General features: G+C 34.7%; 2 protein-coding genes across 6 annotated transcripts in view; both read right to left on the bottom strand.

Moving 5' to 3' along the window:
• Nucleotides 1-9,594, bottom strand: part of alpha-Catr (alpha-catenin related) — a 52,864-nt gene extending 43,270 nt beyond the window's left edge. For all 4 annotated transcript variants that reach the window (XM_089696330.1, XM_089696327.1, XM_089696328.1 and 1 more), the window contains exons 1-2: nucleotides 9,485-9,594; nucleotides 4,562-4,742 (exon numbers count right to left, since the gene is read on the bottom strand). In XM_089696330.1, coding sequence (XP_089552456.1) covers nucleotides 4,562-4,742; nucleotides 9,485-9,577 — 274 coding nt within the window. In that variant the 5' untranslated portion in view covers nucleotides 9,578-9,594. The remainder of the gene's footprint in view (nucleotides 1-4,561; nucleotides 4,743-9,484) is intronic.
• A 485-nt stretch (nucleotides 9,595-10,079) lies between these two features.
• Nucleotides 10,080-17,149, bottom strand: part of LOC149487722 (myosin-IIIb-like) — a 34,621-nt gene continuing 27,551 nt past the window's right edge. The window contains exons 18-22 of one of the 2 annotated variants that reach the window (XM_089696324.1): nucleotides 14,139-14,341; nucleotides 13,070-13,248; nucleotides 12,597-12,689; nucleotides 12,209-12,301; nucleotides 10,080-11,371 (exon numbers count right to left, since the gene is read on the bottom strand). In XM_089696324.1, coding sequence (XP_089552450.1) covers nucleotides 11,026-11,371; nucleotides 12,209-12,301; nucleotides 12,597-12,689; nucleotides 13,070-13,248; nucleotides 14,139-14,341 — 914 coding nt within the window. In that variant the 3' untranslated portion in view covers nucleotides 10,080-11,025. The remainder of the gene's footprint in view (nucleotides 11,372-12,208; nucleotides 12,302-12,596; nucleotides 12,690-13,069; nucleotides 13,249-14,138; nucleotides 14,342-17,149) is intronic. The other variant, XM_089696323.1, reaches the window with a different exon arrangement.

Genomic DNA, 17,149 nt, shown 5'->3' with positions numbered 1-17,149 from the left:
AGACCTAGGAATCAGGAAGTCTTAGTAATAGGGTCCCATTTTTGCCCTATGGGTATGGAATCTTAAAAAATAATAAAATATTAAATTGTTATTTATCCTATCCTATAATTTAAATACCTAACTTTTAAAATATTACCACCAATGACACTTGAAAACTAAATTTAGGTGAAAAAAAAAAACGAAAATCCCAAACATGTGGGAAAGTTGCCGTATGAGTTAGCCAGTGGAAGTTAAAAGTGTTGTTAACAGGGGCGTTATCCAATAAAGCTTTCAAAACTTTGTTTTTACGATCTCTACACAGCATATACCTACTTGCCTTGATTGCTACACAAAGTGGTTTGTTATTTATTCATGCGATTATCACCGCTCTGTGAAAAATAATACAGAATACATTTATTATAAGCGAAAGCCACATAACATAAATTATTTTAATGGAATCCGTGCTATAAGCTTTTATTCATGGAGCTTCATAAAATATTGCTATCTGCTCCTCTACAACCAATGCAATTCATCTACAACTGACCTTAGTCAACTCAACTCTGCTTATCTCTAGTTTCAGCCGGAATGACTCGGTAAATTTCAAACTTACTGATTGCAAATTAAGAAAAGATCTAATAAATCCAGTACGAGATTTATCTTATAGTTGAAATATGTACATTTTTAAGTATTTTGTCGGTAATAATGCATTACACATTGTCGCTATATAATATCGTCCGTAAAATCGATATTTAATTAGTTCGTAACGCTCCATTAGCCCTGTATTCGATAGAGATAGTGTATAATGTACTGCTGTAATACGGTGTATCTAAATGTATTCAAACAACATACATCACGAAATGCACAAGCTTAATGGGATTTGAATGATTAACTAATAGTTATTGATCAACGACCACATTAGAAGCCTCATTGACTAGCACGATGTGTAATCCCACTACTATCGTAGTAATTAATAATAGAGTGCAGGCATTTTGTTAAGTAAATATATGTTATGCTTTAATTTTACTTTACTGCAGTCTGCATTACTTTAAAAGTTATTTGACGAGTATTAAATGGAGGAATCAAAGACAATTCACACGGTATTAACAAAGACGTAACTCACAATGACACAAAAGCAGGAATTGCGGACATAGCGCCACTTCTTCATTAAACTCGGCCTAATGATAAAAGTTTGCGATTTCATTAGCAGCGCTCGGTCGTAAATATTAAATGTTCAATAGCTGTAATGCTTGTGAATAAATGGAGCGGTGAAATTTATATGAGACGCTTTTACGAGACACACGTGGTTAGGAGTAACGGTAAACGCCGAGTTTCGGAAGGTAACAGCCTCCGAGGTGTTCGAGGGGGTAACAGAATTTACACTCGAGTCGTGTTTATGGCAACACATACTGAATATTGAAAACGCAAATGTTACATCACTCGCGTCGGAAGTTACTGCTCACTTGGAGCAAATAACGGATGTCGGAGGGTAGATCGACTTGATTACTTTAATTGTTAGATAGGGTAAACGGTATGAAACGTTTGCTTTAGAATTTACTTCTATTGTAAATGTGAAAGTTGGAATCGATGTTTGGCTCTGAAATTTGACATGGGGATAGAATATGAGACACTTTATTTTATCAAGTGATAGTCATGATTTACAGTTGGTAGGGAGTAGGTACAAATTCAAAAACTCTCTAGATAAATATTTAATAACAATAGGCTAATTGCTATACAACATCACACGAGTAGATAAATAACACGATTGTTTTGAGCTAAATGACATCCTTTGTTTCTCTACTGACACTCAGTATATTTATGTACAGAAAGTGTCAATTAGGCAAAGCTGTTACTGCATTTAATTTCCGTGTGTTTCGATCATAGAAATCTAAATAACAAGACACATAGAAGTGCTATAATGTCATAATTCGTATGAAAACCGCTGTCGCCAAAATCAACACATTCAAACCGAAAGCTAAACAGTACACACAAGTAAACTATGCCTTTTATTGGACAGCTTGATTTTAGTGAAAACTAACTTAACTATTAAATTAAGCTTTTGAATATGTATCCTAACGCACGAATTTACGGTTTATTTTAGAATAACATCCCTAAGTATATGAGACTTTTTGCTCCAATACGAACAAACGTGATAATAAGAATGGTCGACTGTGTCATTCATTGTTATTTCGATTACTATGGTGACACTCGTAATACTTGTAAATATTCTATAAATTTAAGGAAAAACGGCATTATTTCTAAAAAAAAATATTTTCCGATGAAATATTATTCCTTTATAAGTATAATTACAACTTGTGGAAGAATTTCCGCAATGGGAATTGCTGAAACACACCATGTATACACTCATACGTCTCCAGAGCAACTGAACAGTGACGAATGCACTGGTGATGTGAAAATCACCTGAGTGGCGACAAGGTCACGCACGCTTACGACTTCTAGTGTCTTTTTATTTAGATTTCTATGGTTTCGATTGTCATCACTGTCAGAACTGGGGCAATTTGTTTCGGCGCGAATTTTGTTGACATTCAGTTGATTGATCATCATTCATTGCCCAGATTGAATTCGAAAGCAATTTCTTCGAAAGCACACTTCAACGAATTATTTCAGATACTGTTCACGGTGTTTACATAATTTGTTTGTTGGATCTATGCTTCTTTTTTAATTCTTTTGTATTGCGTACTCTGTCAGAAAAATATTAGTCGCCGTAAATCATTTTGTATTTCTTACTGTTTGTATGACTAAAAACTGTACCTTTATGTATTTCTATTCAGAATAATCTATTTTTTATGAAATTTAAATGTAATGTTTTATTATTTATTTATATTAAGTACTATGTTGTTTTTATTTCGACAGTACCTAGTAGTAAACAAAGCAAAAAGAAGTATACTTTTAGAGGAAACGGGCACAAGTCCATGAATTTTCTAAAACTATCGTACCGTAGAATCAATATTCACAATATATACGTGTAAGGAGACTGCACTAGCGTATATTGATGATAATTCATATAATATCAGCCCGTTCCGTGTAGACAGGGTTGCCATTGTTTGTCTCTTTTGTGTGAAGCCATGCTGGAGCTCGCAATAACGTACGAGCATTAAAATTCGGGTCAGGTGGTTGACACAAATTTATGAAGGCTTTACAAAATAATAGCCTTGATTTTCCAATACATTATTGCTTAATAACTGAGCTCAACCAAAGGATTCGGCAAATCCGTGAAAGGAATGCATCATTTTAATGAATCGTAAATTCGTTTTTTTTTTTAAGATTTATCATATTTTAAGGATTGCTTTTTATAAGGATTCATTCATTAATACGTGTTTCAATTAACATTAATTTTAAAAATTCGTAGTAAGTAACGTAAAAGTAAAGTCATAGCGCATATGTGTGGTCGAACACATTAGTTAAAACACAATAGAGGAAATAACAAATAAATAACTCGATACTTTCGAGGATACATAATTCCGAATCCTAACAAAGTTTAAGCCTGTCAGCTTTAACAGTTATATCCATCTATCATCCATGTTTTTATCGTGTTATAGGTGTCCTTTCCATAAATATAATATTAGATTGTTTTGGTTGTCTATTATTTACTAGATATGTTTTGTAAAATTCGGGTTCAGGACCAAATTATCCATTAATCTGTTGTTTATATTTGTTGTTTCGTATAATAATATGCTTTACATGATTTTATCACAATATACAGGAAAAAGTACGGTAAGGGTACAATAATAAACAGCAAACACGTTCACAAAACATGCGGCAGTAACAATTTCAGGAATAAATTATTGGAATGGTAATCGTATTTTATCCGGCCATTGTGCCGTTGGCAATTTTGGTAAACTATTGTAAAAGTTAGCCAATTTCTATGCAAATTTATATATACTCTCGGCAACGGTTATCGTAATTTAATGTTGAACAAAAGACGTGCGTTGAAATAAGTTTTTAAACATAACTCATTTATTATTCCACACAATTTTCTCTTGAGAATGAATTGTTCTTCAGTTATGAAGTTACGCTTTTAAATATAATATTAGTTGTATGCGATTACACAACAAAGAAATCTATTTTTATTTTACTTCATTTTTTAACAAATATTTAAAATGGATTGTAGTTTCTTTTGCAAAATTTACTTAGATATATTGTCAATTATTAATCACGATTCGTCATACGATATTCCAAATGTATTTAAGTAAGCACTGAAGACATAATCTTAAATTGGGTGGTTATTTTATCTTTAAACTGAGTTGTCGAGGAGAGATCGCCTTTGTCGTTAGGGCCCACCCTCTTGTTTTGTCTTCTTAAGTGTTTTGCATATAAATTTATTTAATTTGTTTAGTCTAAGCCTTTCTTTATTAATTAAATCATCCATATATCATGTATTACGGAAAATCGATGTAGAATTAGCGGCTTCTTTCCGTTTATTCTTATAGAATGAAGAGGGTGGACCCCGAGAAGTGAACTGGGATAAATCTAGACACAGTAGTAGTACATTTCTCCTTTCTATCTACTCTCACAAGTCACATCTATCTATTTAATAAAGAACATTCTATTAAAATGTGCGTACCTGCAGCGCGTGCCTCTTTACAAGCGAGAACCATGCTGTGTCGGACGTCAGGGTTGTCGTCAGCGATGGTCTCTCCGACGGCTACGAAGCGTTCTACGGCGCAAGCGACTGCGGCGCCTACTCGTTGCACCGCAGCGCCGCCGGCCGCCGCCTCGCCCCTCGTTGCCACAAGGCTGCTGATCTGTTACATAGATAAATAAATAAATATAAAAAAATCGTTTACTGCTTCTCATCTTCTCATTACCATTGTTCATTAGTTGGTTATAGGTCTTACAAGAAAGCAAAAGTCTGCGTCTCAGCTATAGCTGTCCAAAACAGCGCTGTTTTTCAGACGCCCCTGATAATTATACCTATTGTATTTATAATATTTCACATGAATACGCTTATCAAGGACAGCCACATCAAACTCTACCGAATTCAGTGTTTCCACCGTCTTTTCCACTAACTTCTGAAACCCTGACTCTGAAACACTATCTGAATAAATTTTGAGGTAAGAACTTAGGACCAATTGTCACATAAATTCAGGTAAAATCGCGGCTAAATAAAATAGTACTCTACCAATAGCGCTAAAATAATACTCTACCAATTAGGATCTTCACCGTTAAGAGATCATTGAGTAAAAATTGGTTTGTCGAAATATGAAAATTGTAATATTGTTAAGTCGACCCCTGACATTTTAAGGTGTTCAATCGACTGTAATCTCATGTTAATTTGCATTATAATTGATATGTAAAGTACTATAATCAACGTTTTACCTTCATGAAGTTTTCTTTGCTATAACGGAAATTAACAAAAAAATAATTTGGTACTCGACTGTTGAAATGCTTATATGAAGTGTATATTGTATGTGTGAATATATGTGTATGAAATTATATATATATTTAGATATTTCATTCTATTTCAAAACACGAATAATCTTAAAAAAGAATTAACAATGAAACAATGCGCAAAGGTATCACATTTTTACTTTATTATGTAGTACTTGAGCTATGCTGAAACATACAATTGATTAAATTCAAAACAAAGGACGTTAAGTAGAGCTTATATTACAGTTTTATAATAAATTAATTAATTTTAGACAATTAAAATTTTTTATGACAAATGAAATGTATGTAACATACTAGTTAACATAATATGAAACATTTTAATATTAATACAATATTTACATCAAAATGCTCTTTGTTAGAAATACGAGTTCGTAGAAAACGAAAACAAAGCGAATATTTAGATGTCTTGAAAAATAATAAGGTGTAAATTAATACCTACCACAGCGTAAATATCGAAAGTAACTTTGGTTTTTGACACGCTTGAAAGAAATACAAAAAAGTTAAAATATAATTACTTTACATACTCTATGAATAATATATTAACAAGTTTGTCTCTACCTGTGTTCTCTACCTTTAAATATAAATAAATAATTCCTTTTTTCAGATCTCTTCATACTATGAAGACAAATATATTGGTCGACTGTTAATTTTGAAAAATAGATTTTCAATTAATTTGAGTTATACATATAAGAGTGTTTAACAAAACAGTAATTCTAAAATATGTTTGAAAATGTAATAAAGATTAAAGTAGATAGTATGTATTTTAAAAAGTACTGACTTTTGAACAGAGAATATTGATTGACTGTAGAGTATTTCTTAGAGCAACACTACAAACAACAATATTATTTTCTTTCTTATTTATCTTTAGGTTTATTAATTCTCGATTTGATGAATTTTTAAATAAACCGTTAACACAGCTAATCATAATAATTGTTGCTTGTTATACTTATTGGTGCTTATTGACCTGAAGACATAATCGATTATCGATATAATCGAATAAATAGATTATTTTTCAAGACATTAAAAATATTCGCTTTGTTTTCGTTTTCTACGATCTCGTATTTCTAACAAAGAGAATTGTAACTAAATGTAGGAAAGCCTTTTTTGAACCTGATGCGACAAAAAATATGATTCAAATGTATAATAAACAATATGCATACCATACCATAAATTTAAATTATACAGGGTGTCCCAAAAAGTAGTGATGAACGGAAGCTGGGAGGTAGAGGACCTAAAGGGCTATCCGAATCACCCCCATGTATGTTATGCGATTTTTCGTATTTTCGGAGTTATGACGTTTTTTTCAATTTTTCACCTATCGCCGAGTACGGTGATATTTTCACTCATGGTGACGTCAATTATTGCGGAAGGTGCTTGATTTTTTTTGTGTGCTAAGCTGAAAGATAGGCCAATTCAGTATGGTAACATTTACTATCGTTAGATCTTTGAATGGAATAAAAAAAAGAATTAAAATGCCAAGAAAGATAAAATTACCCAGTATGTTCTCCACTTCAAGGGCCCGTAAAAAAATAAAATCACATAATAAAAGTTTTCCATTTGGCTTTTAAAAACTTGCTCTATCTATCAGGTAGCTACCCTGAAAATTTCATTTTATTATTCAGAAGGCTTCAATCGAAAAATTGAAATCTAAATGAGGTAAGTGCAAAAATTGAATTAACATGATGATTAATAAAAACAAATTAAAACCAATAACAAGGTGTTTAATTACCAGAAATTTTTAAAATGACCCCGCTATTGCTCAGTGCAAGTGCGACATCACCGTAAAAAGTTGTCTTTTAAATGTCTGAATGCCCTTTTATCATTTTTAATGGTTTCTTCTGCTACTATGAATTTCCAGGTTATTTCGTTCAAATTGTGGCAGTCTCTCGTCTTTGTAGTATCCCCACGGAAAAAAATCAATAGGGTTTATGTCCGGGGACCGTCGAGGCCAGGCTAAAGGGCAAAGATACCCTGAAAGATGGATTGGTCGTTGCAGCCTGCGCATGCGCTGGTGACGCCTGCCTTAAAGCCTGGCCTGCACGGTCCCTCGACCTAAATCCCATTGATTTGTTTCAATGGGGATACTAAAAAGACCTCGGCTACTTGAGATAATGCTACAATTTGGACGAAATAACCCGGAAATTCATAGTAGCAGAAGAAACCATTAAAAATGATAAAAGGGCATTCAGACATTTAAAAGACAACTTTTTACGGTGATGTCGCACTTGCATTGAGCAACAGCGGGGTTATTTTAAAAATTTCTGGTAATTTAACACCTATTTATGGGTTTTAATTTGGTTTTAATGATCATCATGTTAATAAAATTTTTGCACTTACCACATTTAGATTTCAATTTTTCGATTGAAGCCTTCTGAATAATAAAATGAAATTTTTAGGGTAGCTACCTGATAGATAGAGCGAGTTTTTAAAAGCCAAATGGAAAACTTTTTTTATGTGATTTTATTTTTTTATGGGCCCTTGAAGTTGTGAACATACTGGGTAATTTTATCTTTCTTGGCATTTAATTCTTTTTTTATTCCATTCGAAGATCTAACGATAGTAAATGTTACCATACTGAATTGGCCTATCTTTCAGCTTACCACACAAAAAAAAATCAAGCATCTAGCGCAATAAGTCACGTCACCATAAATAAAAATCTCATCGTACTCAGCGATAGATGAAAAATTGAAAAAAATGTCATAACTCCGAAAATACGAAAAATCGCATAACATACATGGGGGTGATTCGGATAGCTCTCTAGGTCCTCTACCTCCCAGCTTCCGTTCATCACTACTTTTTGGGACACCCTGTATAACACGTATATCTTAAAGGAGTCTGTATTTGTATTTTGTAGTGATAAGGCGTTGAACTACGAATACACGGTATCGTCATATAATATCATTTTATTATTAAAACGTAAACAAACGTAGATTGATCAAAACCACCGCGAAATAGTTCAAAATAATAATGCCTAATTTCTAAGTTAAAAGGTAAGTTTAATATTAAGCTTTATTATTATTATACTTGGATATTTCTAAAAAGTGTATTTGCCAGTATTTGCTAATTACAGGATCAGAAATACTTACTAACATAAATTCTCAATCAAATCTGATATTTTAAATTCAAATGAGAGTCGTATTGATTTTTGGATTGCTTAATACCTAAATAATGGAAATTCTAATAACCAAGAGAGCGAGACGGTTTGGCGTCGCAAGACCTACGCTTACGTAGCCGTCGGCCCGGGAACGGAGGAGGCCGCGATTTTCGTTCAAGGTCGTTCTTGCACGCGAGCCTCTGCACTAACTACTTGTTGAATGAGCACCTTCGAAGCCCCAGGACTTGGTGGTGCACGATATGAATCGGCACAGGAACAGCTGACTCGTTTCGCGAGCGCAACTCACCTGGGGCTCCCTGCAGGTGTATTCATCGTCATCGGAGAGCGCGTCCATCTCGCAGGCGTGGTGGCGGAGGCCGCGCGCTGGGCGGCGCGCTGTCGCGGACGCGCGCACGTGTTCCGCGGCGGTGGCGTGTCGCACCGCACCGCGCCGCTCTGCCTGCGTCCGCCACGGCACTGCCGGACCCCGAGCATCGATCCGCTGCCTCCGTCGCCACCCCGCTTACGCCCGCCCTCGACGGAGCCCACGTGGTCGCCCGCCTCTCTTTGTTACCGTCCGATAGTGCCTTATCAATCCCCCTCGACCGATATTGCTAAATTTGGTTTCGTAATAAATAATATTCGCTCCGATCGATGATACGCAACAAAACAGTCTACGAATACTTCTAATATGACAAATGTAGAGCAGGTTTTCAAATTTTCCGCCAAAGAAAATCACATCGACTGCGCCGGCGCGAACGTATGCAACAGATGTTCCGCGGGCGGGAAATCTGACTTTGACGTGACAGCTCGGCGGATCGACGCTAACGGATCTAAAAATAAAGTTACGACTACAGACAGTGCGTAAGAGCGGCGATTATCGTCAGCGCGGCGAGGATCTGACGTAGGTCGCGCATCGTAGCTTCGCAGTTTACGAGCGTAGTGCCAGGCTTCGACGAGTCGAGTCTGTGGAAGTTCGCAAAGCATGCGTGTTTGGCGTACCTGCTTGACGAGTGGGAGTAGCGTTCGCTCGACGGAGTGCGTTTTTATTTGCGTGAGATAGACATCGAAGTCGGGCAAGCCGGCGGCCGCCATGGCTGGCGCGGGCGCGACTGCGCGGGCGCGCGGCGGCCATTGGTCGCGACACGCGCCCGCCGCTCACCGCGCGCCGCGCGCCGCAAACACGACGCGCGGCTACGGGATTGCGTGTTCACGCATACTCTTGCGGGGATATAAAACTTTTCCAGCTTTGCGTGTTATGTTTTGATTGAGAATGCCAATTATAAACGCAAACGTAGGTATTTTTGTTACATTATAACGCTTCATTTTCATGGGCCATTAGGCGATGCCGGCGTTACCGGGAAATATAGTATGTAGACTGACTTTGATAAGGTGAGAATGGGCGTATTCAGAAAGAAAGCTTGAAACTTATAAGCGCTTATCGGCGCTTGTCATGTTCATATATTTTCCTGTCATTTTCCTGTCAGTGCTGGTAACCCGCGCAGGAAAATATATGAACATGACAAGCGCCGATAAGCGCTTATAAGTTTCAAGCTTTCTTTCTGAATACGCCCAATGTGAGGGAAATGAAACTCTATTTTCTGAATAAAATTTATTAATCACATAGTTATATATTTAACACTTATGTAATTATTCATCAATAATTCCTTACAATAATCATTGGCACATTATCACAAAACTTGTCAATGATCAGCTAAAAATATTAAGTACAGATATTATGAGATAGTAAGAGTGAAATTAAATAGGAGGAAACAGTATTTTTAATCACTCTTGTTAAATTAAATATCAATTACCAAATTTAGGCAATAATTTTATTTTACTCATCACATAAAGTAAACATGAAAATTTAACATTTAAAATAATATCCTCTATTTATTTATATGGTTATACGAACGGAGTAATCACAGAAAAAAAACACTTCTTAAAATTTCAAATTTCGACATAAATACATATAAGTATATTATATTCCTCAAAAATAAATTGATGAAGGTACATTACATCAAAAGATAGATACAAATAATTATTATCTTCAACTATTATTTTCAACACACTCTCAATATCTTAGTGCTAATCAACTCATAGTGATTTATTTAAATGCTATAGCTATTCTTACAATTAAAAGTATACTTTGGTAATCAATTATAAATTAAACTTATATAAATATTTTATTAATATATTATGTAGTTACTTATAATTTTTATATAACAACATTTTTTGATTCGAATAGGTATTATATTTTAGTCCTGTTACAAATTGATTTCTTTTTTAGTTACTATTTCAATCGACGGTTAGTTCAATTTTAGTTTACTATTACATCTACTCTTTAATTAAAACCAATTTTATAAAATACACAAAAACATCTAAAAAATATGTGTTATCTAGCATTTTTTTAGGACCCTAGAACGTATCTACAATAGGACGGCTTTTGCATATCAATCCTACCTCTATACTACAAAACTATTAATTTATTTCTGACAATATTTATTTCTCTATACTTATGTGTTTAATATGGAATTTATTGCTTAGTTATAATAGACCCCCATACTAATTTGAGGTCGTCGCTTGTTATAAAGTTCCTTAGAGCTATTGCTATCCTGGGAACTATCGGAGAGCCAAGGACTTTGTCCTGAAGTTTTGACTTTCCTCTTTCTCAGACTTTCTGTAGGACCTACGGTGGGTCTCAATAATTGTTTAAAACGAAAAGGTCCATAGTCATCGTCCGAACTAAACATGGGTTTTGCGAGCATTTCTGGCGAGTTCCTTAGGATTTTCCTCAAATCGGATTCGGGATCGTAAGCCGGGCTGTACACGGGGCGCGGCGGCGGGTCGGACTTTTGGGACTTTTTCACTAGTTCTATTATTTTGTTGCTGGAAATATAAAAATATAGGATTAGTAAAAAAATAATGCAATTATGGGGCGAAATACTATATATTATGATAATTAAACAAAAAGTCTTTAAATGATTTAGAATACAAGAAATACAATATTATCAGAGTTAAGCATTTTACAGAAAATCTTCTTTTTACAAAAACATCGAGCAAAGGTATATCTAGTACTTTTACAAGAAGTAATCAATTTGAAACAAGGCTTAGAGAAATTAATAATTAACAATGTCTGCAGATCTTTAAAAGATAATATTTCAGTAAATGCCTTTGTAAGAAAATACTATGAGATGTTAAAACATTACAGAAACGCCACCTGCCCTACTTTCTTGTAATTTATGCATGAGCTTTAGAGCTCCAGAGAAAAGTGTCGAAAGGTTGACGTAATTACATTTTATAAGAGTAACTTTCTCATTTTAAAAAATATAACTCAATTTTATAGCACTCTGAAACATCTAAGGATTAGAATTTAAAAGTTACGAACTCCAATTCCACTACGAATTCCAAGTGAAAAACAGAAATTCGTCCAAAAAATTTGTAATTAAAAATACATCTGGAATATGAGTTGAGAGAAGGAATGTCTACATTAAACGTATTTATGTTTTTGTTAATATACCAATTGAATTTGTGAATTATTCCTACAAAGCGGTTTTACTAGCTAATATATGGCTAATATACCCAAATGAGGTAAGAAAAATGACCCTATTTTATATTAATAAAAAAGCATACCCTTGCAATATTTCCTCACTGTATGCGTGCGAAAGAACAAACACAAATTAATATTACGGCCAATAGAATTTTATTTCGCTTTCAGCGTCATACCTGACTAGACCTCCACACTGCCTGTTGCAAGGCAGATTTTGCCAATTCTGGTTGGTTTGAAGCGGCTTTTCACCGTAACTTTGGTTTGAAGATCTGTTTTGTTAAAACAAACATCTATAAGACACATAGCAATCTACTATCTATATTGTAATGGTATAAGTGGGAAAGGAAGAAATAATATCTTACAGGTGAACACCACCCGCTACATTCAGCAACTATTTTTCTTATATGGTCTCACGGGGTATTGAAAGGAGAAGGTCTTGGATCTATTACTAACAAGATGGAATTGGAAGCAAAGCTTTATTAAACAAGTTATGGGTAGGATAAATGACTAATATACCATCACTATTTTTTACTATTGGGATATCGTGTCACGATTAATACAAACCTTTGATTCCTAAAAAGTTCCTGATTGTTATTATCATCATATAAATCGTTATTCCATGGAATACCGGGACTTACTAAAAATTCTGGCGACGGACTGCTCCGATGTAAAGACAGCGTGAACAAAATGATATAGAAATTAATTATAGAGACAAAATTGTTCCATAGTGAATATAGGTTGGAACGGTATTTAAATTTTGAAATCTATTGATGATTTCAAAATTTAAATACTTTATAAATGTACTTTATACACAAGAATTGTAATGAACTTGCTGGATCGATGCACTTTTCGAGATCATAATCCATACATTCTTTCAAACTTACTTACAAACGAAATATAATACCTATTTGTAGGATAGTACGATATGGCCTTGGGTATCTACGTAAGATTTCCCCACTTAAAAAAAGAAAGGATGGTAATATGAACGATATTCACAAGAAAAATCTTTCAGAGATATTTATTAGTCATTTTCTCACCTGGATAATCTACTAGCTTCCGCTTCTATTTTGGAAGGCTGTCCTCTTATAATGGCTGGCACCAGCGTGAAGCCGGGCGGAGGTCGGTACTCTTCGGGAGGCTTGCTGACTTCATTCAAACGAATCCCGGATTTGTTACGACGGAGATTTTTGTGAATCTCCTGGTTTGTATTGTGAACCTGAAAGTGAAAAAATTGACAAGGTTAATATCGAAAAAACAGAATTAAAAAAAAAGTTTAATCAATCAACCTTATATCAAAAGCTTCAGAGTTTCTGTTTAAGATAAACAACTTATGAAGGGTAATGCAGAGTGATTTGCGTTACACAATGAAAAGGAAAGATTAAGATGCTCCTTTGTTATTTAGAACAATATATTCTGAGAGGAACCGTCACATCACAAGCCAAAGAATGACTCAGCTAATTCAGTATCTATTAGACTGCGTTCTCCGAGCGAGATGAGCAAAGCGCCAAAGCTGAAGCAGGCATTCAAATGAGAGTCTATTGTATCATCAATTATATGCTGCTCTGCTGGGATATTGTCCCGAATAGATCTGCTATAAAGTATTATTATATTCTAGTAATTTCCAATAAAGTTTGAAAAGTGATATCACACATTTTGTAGTGTTATCAGAACCTTTAAAGTATTACAAAACAGTATTGCATAACTGCAGTGGAAATATTATTCAAATTATTATTTTCTTTGTAACTAAACATAATGTCATGATGTATCTATCTGTAAGGAAATTTAAAATTATTTGTATGTGCCACTAAACAATTACCTATTAATTACACAAATGTACCTAATGAAAGTCTGATGAATACTTAAGCTGATAATATAAGTTTGGTGAACATTCAGGTGACTAAATTAACAACTGTGGGTGTAGTACAAGTTTGGTAAAGGTATTAGACGATATATGGAGAGAAGGCAGATAGATACATACAGGAGAAGGAAATAGAAGGATGGTGATTGTTATACAGAAGGAGATGGGAGTTACATTATTATGGTGGACGTTGGTAGACAGTTAAGGCAGTATTACGGTGGTTAGTGGGTATTAAGGCAGCAACATACCCGTTCAGCGAATATCTGCAGTTGCGCGGCTCTCTCGTGCACCGGGTGCGCGGGCGGCGCGGGGGAGCGGGGCGCGGGGGGTGCGGGGGAGCGGTGCGCGGGGCCGGGGGGCGCGGGGCCGGGGGGCGCGGGCGCGGGGTGACGCGGCGGTGGCGGCGCCTGGCCCTTCTTGAGCTTGCGACGCGTGTTGTAGCCGCGGTAATCTAGTTGATTAGGAGGAAAAATATATAAATACTAGCTTTCCGCCCGCGGCTTCACCTGCGCAGTCAAAGAAAAACCCGCATAGATCCCGTTCCCGTGGGATTTCCGGGATTGCGTCATTTTCCCGGGATAAAAAGTAGCCTATGTCCGTTCTCGGGTATCAAAATATCTCTATACCAAATTTCATGAAAATTGGTTCAGTAGTTTAGGCGTGATTGAGTAACAGACAGACAGACAGAGTTACTTTCGCATTTATAATATTCGTATGGATGGTCTAAGGTACCGAAAAGGGACAACATGGACCATCTGTTTATTGGATGAAAATTTTATTTTATTTAATAAAAGACAAATGTTTCTGAATTTAATTGAATAAGCTTGCTATAAATCTCCAGTTTAAATATAATCTACTTACCTGTATTTACATAAGAACCGGGAGTAGAATAAGATAGAGAACCGGGATAATTTTCTATATTGCATTATCGGAAGAACGTATCAATATACGTTCAAGAATGTTTGTGAAATTTTATACAATATTTTTTGTTTCATCCTTCATCCTTCTTACCTTCTTTATCACATTTTTATGGCAAGCCTTGAATTATCGTACGGAAGCAAGTTTAAATTCATAAAATAAAATTATCATCCTATAAGTAAATGGGTGAAGGTTGACCTTCTTTAGAATCCCATAGTGTGAGAATTCCTATTGTTTATTTCACATGAAGGTTTTATTTTTATTTTTTAAGCCAAACTCTGGACCAGCAGAACTAAACATTATATTATTTGTCTTCAAACTTTTTGCCATGTTCTTATTTTAATGCGTAATAAATTACCACAAGACACACCTTATTGTTTTTTTTTACTGAGCTATTAAATAATTGACTAATTTTATAATATGCCATTAACCTAATATGTTTTCCCATTTGTTTCAGTATTAAAAAAAATTAAGTATTACATTTCATTGTAGATTATAGAAAAAACAGATAAAAAAAACGAAAGTTAATCATTCGCTCTATGCTTAGATCATTAAGTAATGGATGGAGCACGCTGGCAAATGTTCTAACTAAACTTTCTGCCGGTTTTGGTGCGGGGAGGGTAACTCACACTTTAAAACACAATCACACATTCACAAAAATAATTTGTGTCTTTACAAACTCAAACTATTACAAAATGGACAGACTAGCATGTTTTTGCACACATACATCGATTACACAGAAAAATCTCTATACATATACGTAATAATACAATCGCTCTAAAGGGATGTAACCATATCGATATTACAAAAATAATAATTTTGTTGAAATTAGAAATAACATTAATATTATATTCATAAAAAATACTACACAGGTCATTTGTAACGTTTTCATCATTATTATATGCATACGAAAAAACAATAAAACGCCATTTTATTTGTATTTGAATATGTATTTATTCAACACATCACATATTATATTCAATAAAATAAATATCGGTCCAGAAATTTTTATTATTTCTGTACCGAGGTGTCCATTCTGATTTTCTCCCACAGCATTCAATCCACCTTAGCCTTAAAGCAGGATTTTTTGTAAATCTGAAATATACGCAATATTCGTACATACATATAAATAAAGTAGCTGCTCCGCGCGGTTTCACCCCCGTGGCTCCACTCCTGTTGGTCGTAGCGTGATGATATATACCTTCCTCGATAAATGGGCTATCTAACACCGAAAGAAATTTTCAAATCGGACCAGTAGTTCCCGAGAATAGCGCGTTCAAACAAACAAACAAACAAACAAACTCTTCAGCTTTATAATATTAGTAAGTATAGATTACATAATAGAAAGGTTACAAGATTAACATTACAAAAAAAACGGCTAAATGCGAGTCGGACTCGCGCACGAAGGGTTCCGTACCATTAAAATGTTCTGCCAGTTAAAAGTAACCGAGCGTAAATTTTAATAAATATATACAAGACTTACAAAATAAACATTATACTCCTTTTTATGCAGTTGTGTAAAATTGTAATATGTATAATAAAGATTAATTCTCATCTCATTTCAAATTATACTTAGAAAAATATTTTTTTATCGACGTTCAAGTTAAAAGCAGTCCGTCACTAAGAAAGTCGTAAAAATTAACGACCTTTTAAGCGACGAGTTTTTAAATTCAACTCTATCACTAAGTTCATAAAGATTAAATTTGAATTTCTCTTCAAGATAGTCTCGCTACATCACTTTATAGTCTCGTGGGGAGTGCGGTTCAATATCGCGTTCTAAATTCAACTTTATCGCTTAGTTCATAAAGATTAAATTTGTATATTTTCTCTTTAAGATAGTCTCGCTACATCACTTTATAGTCTCGTGGGGAGTGCGGTTCAATATCGCGTTCTAAATTCAACTTTATCGCTTAGTTCATAAAGATTAAATTTGTATATTTTCTTTCCATGATAGTCTCGTGAGGCCGCATCAATGATCGAGTACACACATGACTCGATTATTTGTCTTGATCATATCGCTAAACGATACATCGACGATTATTAGAAATTGCATTTAATTAGAAATGTACGTTAAAAAAATAAAAAAATATACACAAATGAAAGGTTATTCCATCTTTTTTAATATTCGACATGTTTGAATTGCTTCTGCAAGACTTGACAGTGCAAAACGGCATTTTTAGCGGAGCACTCGCAGACGTCCTTTCGATGTTTTACGAATACGCATAGTGTTCGTAATCGATTACGCAAGTAGTTTTTATGAAAGCATAAGATTTTTCGATTCGAATAATCTTATACCTCGGCAAAAGGGGAAACGCCTGCGTGTGTTATCCATTACTTAATG

The sequence above is a fragment of the Colias philodice genome, chromosome 6 (assembly GCF_061535455.1).
Source record: "Colias philodice isolate Cphi_HAF_F1 chromosome 6, ilColPhil1 Martin Lab GWU primary, whole genome shotgun sequence".
In the NCBI taxonomy this organism is placed as follows: domain Eukaryota; kingdom Metazoa; phylum Arthropoda; class Insecta; order Lepidoptera; family Pieridae; genus Colias; species Colias philodice.
This window is presented reverse-complemented; position numbering and strand designations above follow the sequence as displayed.